This window comes from Enoplosus armatus, chromosome 14 (assembly GCF_043641665.1).
Source record: "Enoplosus armatus isolate fEnoArm2 chromosome 14, fEnoArm2.hap1, whole genome shotgun sequence".
NCBI lineage: Eukaryota > Metazoa > Chordata > Actinopteri > Centrarchiformes > Enoplosidae > Enoplosus > Enoplosus armatus.
The window spans coordinates 7,694,015-7,707,343 of NC_092193.1; the positions used below are offsets into that span (position 1 = coordinate 7,694,015).

The 13,329-nt window shown below is 40.3% G+C and overlaps 1 protein-coding gene across 1 annotated transcript in view; it reads left to right on the forward strand.

The window, feature by feature from the left end:
• Positions 1-10,049, forward strand: part of insra (insulin receptor a) — a 48,074-nt gene extending 38,025 nt beyond the window's left edge. The window contains 12 exon segments of the mRNA XM_070918954.1: positions 98-296; positions 963-1,249; positions 1,868-2,007; positions 2,648-2,821; positions 3,739-3,769; positions 3,871-3,993; positions 4,671-4,900; positions 5,307-5,417; positions 6,555-6,714; positions 7,475-7,604; positions 8,178-8,312; positions 9,692-10,049. Coding sequence (XP_070775055.1) covers positions 98-296; positions 963-1,249; positions 1,868-2,007; positions 2,648-2,821; positions 3,739-3,769; positions 3,871-3,993; positions 4,671-4,900; positions 5,307-5,417; positions 6,555-6,714; positions 7,475-7,604; positions 8,178-8,312; positions 9,692-10,049 — 2,078 coding nt within the window.
• Positions 10,050-13,329: the final 3,280 nt, after the last annotated feature.

Genomic DNA, 13,329 nt, shown 5'->3' on the forward strand with positions numbered 1-13,329 from the left:
TGTTATGTGTCTGTGTCTATTGCACCTGTCATCCCATTCTGACTGATTGTATGTTTTTTTTCCCCTCTGGTTGCTGTGTCTGACTCTATTTCACTAGGAATGAAGTTGCCGTCTCGAGTGCCCACTCAGGTGGACAGCGACGAGGAGCAGAAGTGGAACCAGACGGAGGAGCAGGGCCAGGGGACACGATGCTGCGCCTGCCCCAAAACCGACAAGGAGCTCAAGAAGGAGAAAGAGGACTCGGAGTACCGCAAAACCTTTGAGAATTACCTCCACAATGAAGTCTTTGAAATCAAGTAAGACAAATGACAACGGATTTGTCTTTTTAAGAATTAAAGTCCTCAGGAGAATTGCTTTTTAAGGTTTGAGTCAAGTTTGACTAAATCAGAAAACCTTTCTTTTCTTTGTCTTCATGTTGTCAAACTCACTCCAGATCAACATTGCTTTCAGTTTAGCTTCTCACAACAAATTAAAGTTGTCATGCACCATTTTGTGTTTGGTATCTGGATCATGCGAAGCACTCTCATAACAGAGCAGTCTTTGGGAGAGTATTGGGACGAAATCAAATGGTGTTGCTAAATTCTGCCCTATTATGTTTGATTTGTGTCACTGGAGTGCAAGGGATATCGTTTAAATGTGGGGATAACGGCACACATTTTCAGACCGTCTCTCCTGGAAGACATTCATGGTGTTGCACATGGTTATACACATAACAAGTGACAGAAATAGTTGTGTACACAGCTGGCCAATCACATCGTGTGGTTGGGTGGGTGTGTATGTTGGATTCGTGAAGTTACAGAAATTGTCGATCTGACGCCGGAACTATTGCTCCATGCAATCCCTCTGATTTTCACTTTAAAAAAAAAAAAAAAAATGTTGCTTCTGTTCTCTAACGTCTAATGCTGTTCTTCAAATTTGATGTCTTTATGTAAATCACTTTAAACTTGCCTGGCCTTTTCTAGACGCTCGAGACAGCGGCGCTCTGTGATGGGCATCGCCAACCGAACGCACCCCTTCCTCACCACCGCCCCCAGCCCGCCCCACGGCACAGGCATCCCTGAGGACGAGGACGAGGAAACCTTTGAAAGCACAAAGACTGTGGTCACCGTTCACGCCAAGGAGTCCACTGTCATCTCCAACCTGCGCCACTTCACCAGCTACCAGATTGAAGTCCACGCCTGCAACCACCCCACTGACCCGGGCCGCTGCAGCATGGCAGCGTATGTCAGCGCCCGCACAATGCCTGAAGGTAAGAAGGCACTTCTTTTGTTACTGTTACTAAGGAGGGGAAGAGTGTGGGTCTATGTATAAAAAGAACACATCATCAAGAAGATGATAGCTGCCTCAGTTTGGCGAAATTGTTGATTTTAATCTGCTGTAGCTCTCAAAATGTGTGGCCTCTTCTCTCTCTTTGGTTCTGAAGTGTTCATTACTGAGGTGTGTTTGCACTGTGGGTTACAATTCCTCAAATCTTTTGTTGAAAAACACAATTAAACCAGATTATTTTCATTTTCAAACTTGTAGTCTTCAGCACCAATCGTGTCAGACTTCACGCAGCTGCCTCTGGAGCCACAAAATACTTTTAATATACACAGTCATACTCCCAAAGACCTGTGAACAGACTTTGATGTGTAAAATCGGTGGAGTTCCTTTTTAACTGGTTTAAAATTGATCCCTCACTTTCATCCTAACTGTACGTGTCTCATTGTCCCACCTCAACGTCCTGTTTCAGGTAATGATACAATTTTGTGGGACTTTTTTGGCATTTTCACAATTGTTTGACAAAGACAGACAGACAGGAAGGACGGGACATTAAGTTTTTAATAGAAATCTGATTCATGAAACCATGTGACTCTGTTCCTCACAGATAAAGCTGATGACATCGGGGGTCCCATCAGTTATGAGGTGACAGAAAACTCAGTGCACATCACATGGCAGGAACCTGTGGCCCCTAATGGTATGATCATCCTGTACGAGGTCAACTACAAGAGACTGGGGGACACTGAGGTGAAGAAACACACCACACACACACACACACACACACATCAGCACACACATCTGCCATGCCTTTATTGCTTTAGTGTTTGTGGTGTTTTGAGTCTCTGCGTCACTGAGGACATGAGTTCACTGTAAGTGCACCACAACACATGAACACATTCATTCTTACTCAGAAAGCACTTTTTATATTCCCCTTTCTCATTAAACACAATAGCTCTGGCTCGTAATGAAAGACAATTTAACTGAGGATCAAATTAAATGTATCCATCCTGAAACTCGACATGCAGCTCAGACAAATAAGAGAGGCAATACTTATTACTTGACTTGTGGTTTTGAAATTTGGCCTTGTGGTCTCACTAATGTCATTTGGTTGATAAACTTAATGCAGAAGTAATTTTAGCGTCGCACCATGTTTTAGTTGCTGTGGAAACAGGTCTATAAAACATCTGGCTGTTATTTGCTGTGGAAAACAATAAACAAACAACTTCCCCAGCGGAAACATGAAACATTAACATGGGAGATGAAACAGAATATCCTACACAATGAGTCAAAACGTTATTTTAAACTTGGAAATGGTGAAGCAGCTTGTTTGTCATACGATGCTGTTTTTGTCCACTGGCTGAACCTCAGTGTTGTTTTTCTGCAGGAGCTGCACTACTGCGTGTCGAGGAACATGTACAAAGTGACTCACGGCTGCAAGCTGAAGGTGATGCATCCGGGGAACTACACGGTGAGGATCCGGGCCACCTCGCTGGCTGGCAACGGATCCTGGACCGAGCCCACCTTCTTCTACGTCCAGGACGCGAGTAAGTCTCCATCTTCCATGAGGGCAAAACAAGCAAAGACTTAGGCTGTGTCCCGAATCCATACAACATACTAATCCTATACAGCATGTACTACATACTACTCATCATAGTATACTGTTTAGCAGGTAGTATACAAAAATATCAACATACTTACCAGGAAATGATGCGTGTGACGTCAGATGTCAATCAAACTGCAACTTAGGAAAGCTACCGCCAATAAGACATCAAAAGATTTTAAGAGATTATTTTTTGTTTTCCCATATTCTTTTAGAGCTGCTACACCACATTATATTTTAATTATATTCCAGCTCTTAGCAGCTCCTCCATTTTCCTCTCCTTTCAATTTGGGAGAATAGTGTGATCGTATTTAGTATGCATGCTGCCTGGTTTGTGTATACTTTATTTTGTTACTTTCCCAGTGTGAAGACACTACATACTAAAAAACCTGACTAGATTCAGCTTGTAGTATGGATTTGGGACATGGCATTAGTTTAGTAGGAAATTAGTTTGTTTTTCAAAACGTTTATGAATTGCAAAAAGTTCTTGAGCAGTGGTAAGAATATACATTTTGAGTCCTAGATGACTACACATTTCATGTAGTTGTAAATCTGCTATCATTTAACCTTATAGTATATGACGTATCTATATAGTGATCACCTGTTGTAAAAAAAAAAAAAAGCCATGAAATGAATGTAAATGTATGTAAAGGCAGAATATAAACATAGAAAACATGTGGTAGCCTCGTAGGACTCAACCCTTTGAACCATTATGACAAGATCAAAAGATGGTACTTGTCGCAGATTACGTTCACAGAGCAGCACTTTGATCCTAGCAGCAGTTTAATTTGTCAGTTTCATAAGAGCTTGTGTTTGTTCTTCACCTGAAATGTGACTCACTGTCCGGGCGGATGTGTTGAACAGGCGATCCTCTCTACATTGTAAAGATCATAATCGGACCGGTCATCTGCTTTGTCCTGCTGCTGTTTGTGGCCGTGGCAGGATTCGTCATGTTCAAGAAGAAGTACGCAATCATCACATCCTGTTCAATACTCTCACTCATTTTCTTATTATTTATATTTTTTCTGTGTAATTATTAAATATTTTTCTTTTTTTTCCTTTTAGTCAAACTCAAGGACCTAGTGGTCCCATTTACGCCTCTTCCAACCCAGAGTATCTCAGCGCTAATGACGGTAAGCAAAAAAGACATTTTAGATTTAAGGGATTATGGCGCCTCAAAAATGTAAGTGTGTAAAAATGTAAAAATGTCAGAGCTATAGTGGCTAAGAAGGTGCTACATTGAGACCACAAGAACTGTGATTGGTCAGCTTGGGCTGCGTGCTGGTAGAGAATTCTGATAGTGAAGATGGCATTAAGCAAGTTTATGAAAAGCCCAGTTATTTGCTCCTTTTTCAGTTACACACACCTCCAAAGACATCTCCATAAACATAGTATTTCAATTCAGATTCTGGATTTGAATGAGGGAGAAGATGTAATTTTAAGAATTGTAATAACTAGTTAATTGAGCTTATTACTGTGGAAAAACATATGAGACACATTTTGTTAATTAGAGCATATTTTTATGTCTGGAGGAGATCTAGAAATAAGTAGCTCTTATATTCTTATTTACATTTGGCAAAATAGGGAAAACCTTCCTCTACTTTGTGCTATTTCATTTATTTAGTTCAAATACTCCAAATCAAAAAAAAGTCTTGGAAAGATGCAAGGGAATAAGGGAGAAATCTGACTACTGATGAACTGCAATATCAGATTATTATCCAACTTTAACTAACCTGCTTTCTCATTTGTATGTGAACTCAAATCATCATAAAGCTACATGTCGAACATGTTCCTGTAAATGTACCTGCAGTGTATGAGGAGGACGAGTGGGAGGTGGCCAGAGACAAGATCAACATTTTGAGGGAACTGGGTCAGGGCTCCTTCGGCATGGTCTACGAGGGCATCGCCAAGGACATCATCAAGGGCGAGGGGGAGACGCACGTAGCAGTGAAGACGGTGAACGAGTCGGCCAGCCTGAGAGAGAGAATTGAGTTCCTTAACGAGGCCTCGGTCATGAAAGCCTTCAGCTGCCACCACGTGGTAAGGAGAGACGACATCTCTTGAAAGAGAAACACGAGGCTTTGTGGTTTTAGTGTTGGCTGTGTAAAAGTGCTAAGTAGGGTGTGAATCAGTGAACTCCACTGGTATGTTGTAGCTGTCAATAATTAGACGCAGTACTGATCTAGAACAGTGAGTACCAGACCTCTCCCACATTTAGCTGTGTGAAGGGCAGCAGTATCACCTTGCTGTTACCGGACCAGTTAAGTTCTTAATTATCAGCTCTCTCCAACAATGTTAGTAGTTGGAGAAAAAAGTAAATGAGAAAAAATACGACAAATAAAAAGTTGAGGAAGAGCTCGAGACACTTCTCTTATGGAGTCATAAGGAAAGATGTAATCAAACCAGACAATATTGAAATGGAAAACCCCTCGTCATCGTCTCCCAGGTGCGTCTGCTGGGTGTCGTGTCTAAAGGCCAGCCGACCCTGGTGGTGATGGAGCTAATGACCCACGGAGACCTGAAGAGCTTCCTGCGCTCTCTGCGACCCGACGCTGAGGTAATGAGATTGCAGCACTGACCCCTGAATCACAAACCGAATCTGAAATGTTTGAGTTCAATGCTCTTATTTGTTTAATCTTGGATTGAACTTCTAGTTTGGTGAACTTGCAACAGAATATAGAAATACTTCTGTCTTGGGCTTCTTCTTTTTCTTCTTTTCTCTTTTGCATTTTATGTAGATAAATGGTACAGCAGTCTTTTAGTGCAGTTTTCATATCAGTATGCACATTTTTGATGCTTTCTTTTTATATCTGCGTGGGAAATTATTTTTATAATAAAGTGCAGTAAAACAGGGCTACTGGTTTACACACACACACACACACACACACACACACACACATATAGTGTACTGATTTTTACTCACCCTAAGATCCTCTGCTGCTCTTATTGCCAAAATCTACTTTGGCACTTTGTGACGTCTGATCTTGAAAATATCACATTTCAAATAAAATAAAAGTGCAGTGGTTCCCCTCCTTCTACATTGGCTGAAGACTCAGCACAGATGTACAAATACAGAACAATTTCAGCCCACCAGTGTTTAAACTAACCGACAGTTAACACAATAAGAAATGTGATGACACATTTAACTCCACCTGCTGTTTTCTTGCCAGCCAGATCGTAGTGGATTCTGGACTCAATCACATCTATCAAATGTAATTTAAACAGACGAGAGGCTGTGTGGCCTGATGTGGATCTATTTGTGGGGTGTTAACACAATAACTGTTATACATTTTCAATTACCATTGAATTTACTTTTAATATGTGTACAGATGACTTGTAGGGTGTCGTCTTCTGAAGTGTGTAAATATACAGATGGCACTTGGATTGGAAGAGGAGCTCTTGGATGTTGACAGATGACTTTAGCAGTCAACACTAAAGTCAGCTGAAAACATGGCAGCAGTGAACATCAGGCCTCCAAACTGGCTGAGAAAATAGTTGCTACTAAGATTTTCAAGTCAAGTGTGATGATGAACTTTTAAAATAAACCTGGTTATTTTTCTTTATGCTGAGGGATCTAAGAATTAATACGTTTTTTAAGTATCGAAACACTAAATCATGAGTTGTTGGCATGAAAAAATGTGTGAATCTCTGTGTTGCCAAATCAGAAATTGAAAATCTGTCTTGTGTCTGTCAGAACAACCCCGGGCGTCCACCGCCCACTCTGAAGGAGATGATCCAAATGGCCGCTGAGATCGCAGACGGCATGGCTTACCTTAACGCCAAGAAGTTTGTCCACAGAGACCTGGCAGCCAGAAACTGCATGGTAGCCCACGATCTCACCGTCAAAATAGGAGGCAAGTTTGATCACAACAGGCACAAACGAGTTTCTGATTTGATTACTGTAGCTATGTGCGACAATTATTTGATGCTCTGGCAACATTGTGTAGTTTGTTCATTTGTCACGTGGTCAATGTCAGGTGATGCAAGATGGAAGAGCAAACAGGTCAAGAGTTTTTGACCGTGTTGTCAGGAAAACGCTGATGTATTTGAAAAATAAAAGTTGGCTTTTTGAAGAAATTTATGGAAGGCTATAACAAAGTCCTGCATCAATAATTGACGGCGCTTACATGGCGAGCAAGAAATATGTTTCAGTTAAGTTCGCACTGTGATTATCTCACTAGACATGTGGTATGCTGTATTTACTGGATGCATTAGTTACTATGCAGGCCCTCAAGTGGCTTTAAGTTCGGACATAGCCATTATAACCCATAGATTTATTCTGCGTTTTTAATTAAACAATACATAACTCCATGCAGAACAGATGAGAATTAAACTGGCTAACCTCAACAACGGCATTCAAGTCAAAAAAGATGTATTTATTCAGCATCTTAAACATAAAACAGTTAGAAGAAAAAGATAATCAAAGAGATTTCAGCCTGAATAAAAAAGACTAGACATATTTCAGAAGCAGATAAATCACACCAGTGACACTGAAAAGCAGGAAGAAGTATGTCTTAAATACATGTTAAAGCCCCTTAAACATATAACACTTAGTAACAAATAACATCAGCATAGGTTTGACTGCAACTAATGAAAATCCTGTTTTCCTCTCAGACTTTGGCATGACGAGAGACATCTACGAGACCGACTACTACAGGAAGGGAGGGAAGGGCCTGCTGCCCGTCAGGTGGATGGCACCGGAGTCTCTGAAGGACGGAGTCTTCACTGCACATTCAGACTGCTGGTCAGTGACACCTCTGATTCTGGGTTTGTGTGTAGACGTGTAGGCGCTGTACATAGCATGACGTGGTGTTGATCTTAAACAGGAGAAAATTAGTATGAAGCAGCTCTAAAACTAAATGTTAAGAGATCAGGGTTTGTGGAGGACATTCATAAAACTTAATAAATCATTTATCATACAGCATGCTAAAAGTTACTACAAAGGCAGCTTACCCTTGATAAGATACCACTCTTCGCACTTCACAACTACATTGTTTAACTGTGATAAGTTGATCAACAAACCTGTCTTGAGTCCATTTTTAGAGCTTCTCCACAGATCAACATGGGTCATAAAACCAGACCAGGATAACAAACAGTAAACACATTACAAATATTAAAATAAGAGATCAGAACGTGTGTGTAGCTAACCTGCTTCTATCATACGTTGTTTACCAGCATCACAGCCGCCGCCTCTGCCCAGGTTCTACCTGTTCGCTGCCTCAAGTGTTTACAGACAGATTTACTCTGTCAGGTGTCTAATTGGCCTGTCCTCATTCTCCCCATGTCGCTGTTGTTGTCTCGTCCGCCTGTTTGCCAGGTCATTTGGGGTTGTGCTGTGGGAGATCAGCACGCTGGCCGAGCAGCCGTACCAGGGCCTGTCCAACGAGCAGGTCCTCAAGTTCGTCATGGACGGGGGCTACCTGGACCGGCCGGACAACTGCGCTGACAGACTGTGAGTACAAGAGTAGGGCTAAGGTTAGACATGGGCTGAGAAAAACAAGAGTTGTATTGTAACCATTTAATTAATTCAGACAACCCGATTCAAGTCAGTTTATTTACAAAGCTCAAAATCACAAATTTGCCTCAGAGGGTCTTACAGTCTGCATGAGAGCTGCAACAGTAGTCCATATATAAGTTAGTCCTTCGACAGAAAATGAGTCTGCAACTGTTTTGATAATTGATAAATCATTCAAGTCCTTTTTTAAAGAAAAATGGCAAAAATTATCTGGTTCCAGCATCTCTCATATGTGACGATTTGCTGCTTCTCTGTGTTTTATATCATATTCTATTTATAATATATTATATCATATCATTGAACTGAAAACTGAATGTCTTTGGGTTTTGGACTGTTGGTCAGATAAAACGGGACATTTGAAGACCTCATCTAGGACATTAGGCAATGGACATTTTTCACTGTTTTCTGGCATTTTATAGGCAAAACAAATAACTGATTAATCGATAATGAAATATAAAAGAAACCTTAGGAAATCAACAGAGGAGGGATCCCTCTTCAGGACTGGCATGTGTAATAAATGCTGTACAAACAGAGTAGACTATAGTAGCAATAGTAAAGAAACAGGATGACGATATCAGGTTGAAGTACGAGTATGAAGTAAATATTTTGACCATGGTCTGTATTTTTCATATCAACAGATCTCATGAAAAAAGTCCTAAACCTGTCTGTGGCACTCAGCCCTTAGCCCAAATATGTAAAACCTTTTTAAATATATGGTAACGGTTGTACAGTTTGATTAAAATAAAATAAAAATTCAAACTAGTTTCCTAAAACAGCTGGGCGCTGTTGTTTTTAGCAAAATGTTACTTAAAAACTAAAGTGTGCTTTTTGGGGGGAATATTTTTAGCTGTGGATTAATACACATTTTGTGTTCTAGTGAGTATTTATGGCAGCAGGACTGTGAATGTGGGAAGGACTCAAAGTAAACTACAGTGCATTATAATATTCATTATAATGAAGGAACATGTCACCCAGTGTAATGATGTGGCTGACTGATGTGTTTTTAATAGTTTTTTTTAGCAACAATGGAGCTCTACGGCACAGAGAAATAAGCTGTATCAGGCTTTGGATACACAGGCAGTACTTGTTAGTAGGATAAATCCATTGTTGGTTTTGTTTTTTTCATGGAATTTGTTGGCATTAAGAAAAATCTAGAATTTCACCAGCATCATCCTTTAAGTTATAGTAGTATACACAGACAGTCCTTGTTAACGAGAAATAACTACATCATGAAAATAATAAATAACTGGCGACAAACTAAAATTCAGATCAGCATCATTTAACCGTGATCTCACTCTCCCTGTATCCTCACCCAGACACAACCTGATGCAGATGTGTTGGCAGTACAACCCCAAGATGCGTCCCGCCTTCCAGGAGATCATCGAGATGCTGCGCGAGGACCTGCATCCTTCCTTCCAGGAGTTCTCCTTCTTCTACAGTGAGGAGAACAAGCCGCCCGAGAGCGAAGACTTTGACCTGGACATGGAAAACATGGAGAGCATCCCGCTGGACCCGTCGTCCTACTCCCAGAGGGAACAGTGTTTGGACAGGGACGAGGCCTCCTCCATGGGCCTGAGGGGCAGTTACGAGGAGCACCACATCCCGTTCACACACATGAACGGGGGAAAGACCAACGGACGAATACTGGCCCTACCGCGGTCCAGCCCCTCCTAACATACTGTACACATCCCCGCAAACATGTCGATGCTATAGATTTAAATATATTTTTGTTTTTTGTTGTTATTTTATATAGATCACACTTTTATCACTCTCTCTTCAGAAGCCCCTCAGTGCATATCTCAGGACCTTATTTTTCTCCTCAGATGTCACAAACACACACTACAGCAAGTCCACACACGGATGCCAGAAGACACTTTTTGTATTTAAGGATGAACCTCCCGCGTCTCTCTTGTTCATGATTGTAGTTTATATACTGTATATATATATTGCCAAGTTTGTGCTAGACTGGGTGGACAATGGATTCAACTGTGAAACAAACTCTTGACAAACAAGAAGGCTGCTAAACCCACTGTCCCTTCCCGAGTCCAGACTGTGTCCCTCTCCCCTGATTCGACAAAAGGGTTGCTAAGTTTTGACAAAAAAAAAAAAAAAGTTCCCTCTATTTTGTCTGTGGCCTACATCAGTTGTCATGGAACCGTGTCTGAATCTTAGTACACAAGTGGATGACGAACTGAAAGCGAAAGACTTTGGGAACTCTCTGTTGGATGGTCAAAGACGGTCCATCATCGAACAAACTCTTATCCACTGGAGAAGCTGGTTGAAGTGGCTTACCTCCTCACACTCTGCAGTATTCCAAAATGGCACACAGGATGAACACAGGACTTTTGTTGGGTTATATTTTTTAAATTTATTTACGTGTCTTTCTTTCTTTTCCTTTTTTTTCTCTTTCTTTTTTTGAGTTTTCACATTTACAGCTGAAGGATATTTAAACTGTTTTCAAAAAACATGTTGGTGAACGAGTTCCTCAGATTGACCAATAGCTGCTTCTTTGGTATATTTTAGTGGGTATAGAAGATTTAAAAAAATATATAAATATATATATAAATATATTATTGATGTTTTTGTACATAGTTGATATGTTGTCATTTTTGAGGTATTTCTGGTCATAGAAAATGTTTTTACATGTTGGTCTCTTATGTTTATTTTTTCTAATCCAGAAAATCATACTAATTAGCTTTTTTGGACTCATGATCAACCAACAGCACTTGGTCTTTTTGCTATGCGATGCCCGGGAGGAGGAGTGTTTGGCGTCTTCAGCTTAAGATGTCTGCCCATCATATCAAGATCAAATAAAATAGTGCTGTAAATAATGCAGCAAAGGTGCATTCATGAAGAGGCTCTGGCAGTGCTTCTGTTATTTTTCCATTCTCTTAATACATGTGTTTTTCCAGACAGCGATGTGTTTCTTCACTGCACACTGAGATTGTCTTGTGTATATAAAGGGAAGTTGTGGTTTTATCCCTGTGAATAGAGTTTGGAAAGGTAGGACAAAAATACAATGTACACGCGCTCAACTCAATTTACCTACAAAGCAGAGCCCGAGCGAGATGGGACTTTTGAAGCTAATACAGATAATGATATTTGCAAATAAAAGAAATCCCAAATATTCCTTTCTTTACACAACCTCTCAGAGTTTTGATGAACATACATACTGAGGCAAGATATTTTACATTTCACATGATAATGACATTAAAATTTTGAATAAACTTTACCAGAATTGCAGTCATTATGAATAGTCTAAATACATTAAAATGTTAATGTACAGCAGTTTTTCACGAGTATGTCTACCAAAATGAAAATCACAGTAGTGACTCATCACATATCCGTAGCATATTTGCAAATTGTATATTTTAAATATCATGTGTGGTGGTAAGAGTGTCATCTGTGATATGTGTTAGTGTGTTAAGTTTGACTCAATAACTGAAGCTGAACTCCCAAAGAAGTGCTCTAGTGCAATGATGCCACCTGCTGGACAACAATGAAATGGAAACTACCATCTATGTAGTGACATGAGGCCCTGCTTTGCACTTAAGATATGAGTTATTTCTAAACAGTTTTGAATATATATTAATTTTAGTGACAAAGCTTAATGTGATAAACTTAACTTATCCAAGCTAAATTCTTGTCATGTAAAGGCAGAGTAGACGAGGTCATGCAGGTATAATCCATCATCGTGCTCCTGTTAGTATCTCCCATAAAGCCGGAGGAGCTTGTAAATGATATCAAAGGGTAGGTTCACGTTTTAATATAATACTCAAATGCCCATATATACATTGAAAGTTATCGGTTGCTGAAATGGTTCCTCTTCTCCTTACTGTCTGTAAAATGATCCCTTCATAACGTGACTCCAAAATCCACACCCTTGATCAATGCAAAAATGCAGTCCTAAATGAATCTAAAGTTAATATGAGGCTTCAGCTGAATTAGTCACATTTAGTGGGTATCTTCCAAAGTTAGTCATTTTTGGGGAACTGGACAGTGTTTTCTGGCTGAGCTGCAGCAAAAATAGTAACACAAACAGGGAATTGTGTGCAGGAACAATTAAAGACAACAATAACTTTAATAATTTCAATGTATATAGGGGCATGTGAGTATTGTTTTAAGATACACTTGAAACAATATGAACCCGTCCTCTAACCGGATTAACACTATCTAAGTATTCCAATATACATTTTAGAGACCTTCCTTTTGGTTTCTGGTCAAAATGTTCTGAGAAGGGTGACCTCAGAGTTTCTAAAATCCTGACTGGTCCTGGTTTCATCTGTCCAGTGCAGTCCGAGGAGTAAAGTCAAGGCCTCATTTCCATGTCCCTGCTCACCTCTGTGCATCTCTATTTTATTATTCTTTGTCTCAGGTATTCCAGTGTCCGCCTTGGCAGAGCTGCCTTTTAATTTAACATTTATCAAAGGTCCTGCCCCTTTCTACTCCTGAGGGTCAACCACCTCTGCTGCAAATATTCATAACTGTATGAGAGGCTTCACACCACCTGTTGCACTCTGATACAACATCTCAGTCTGTCTGGGGATCACTAAATGCAACCTGACTCAAAGTATGCACCTGTTGGATTCATTTAGATGCAACAGAATGGTTTATTGTCTGTACAACTCCAAGCGAAGGAGGTACATGTCTAGTGATTTTGGTTGACAAATCATTCTCAGCACAAGGTTCACTCCTGCACTCTAGCTGTTCTGGAGCTTTCGATTGTATCACACAATCTTCCCCAGCAGGTGGAGTCACCCAGTTATGGAATTATATCTGAGCACTTTAGGGACTTCTCGTCTTCAATCTCTCTGGATCACAAAATACACCCTGAATCAGAGTAATGAGTGAATGAGGGTAGGATTCACCTGTTCATAAGTGAAAGAGATTTTTTACACGACTACCTCTGTTATAATAGTAGCTACAATACTGCCCTCAAACTAATTTAATTTGC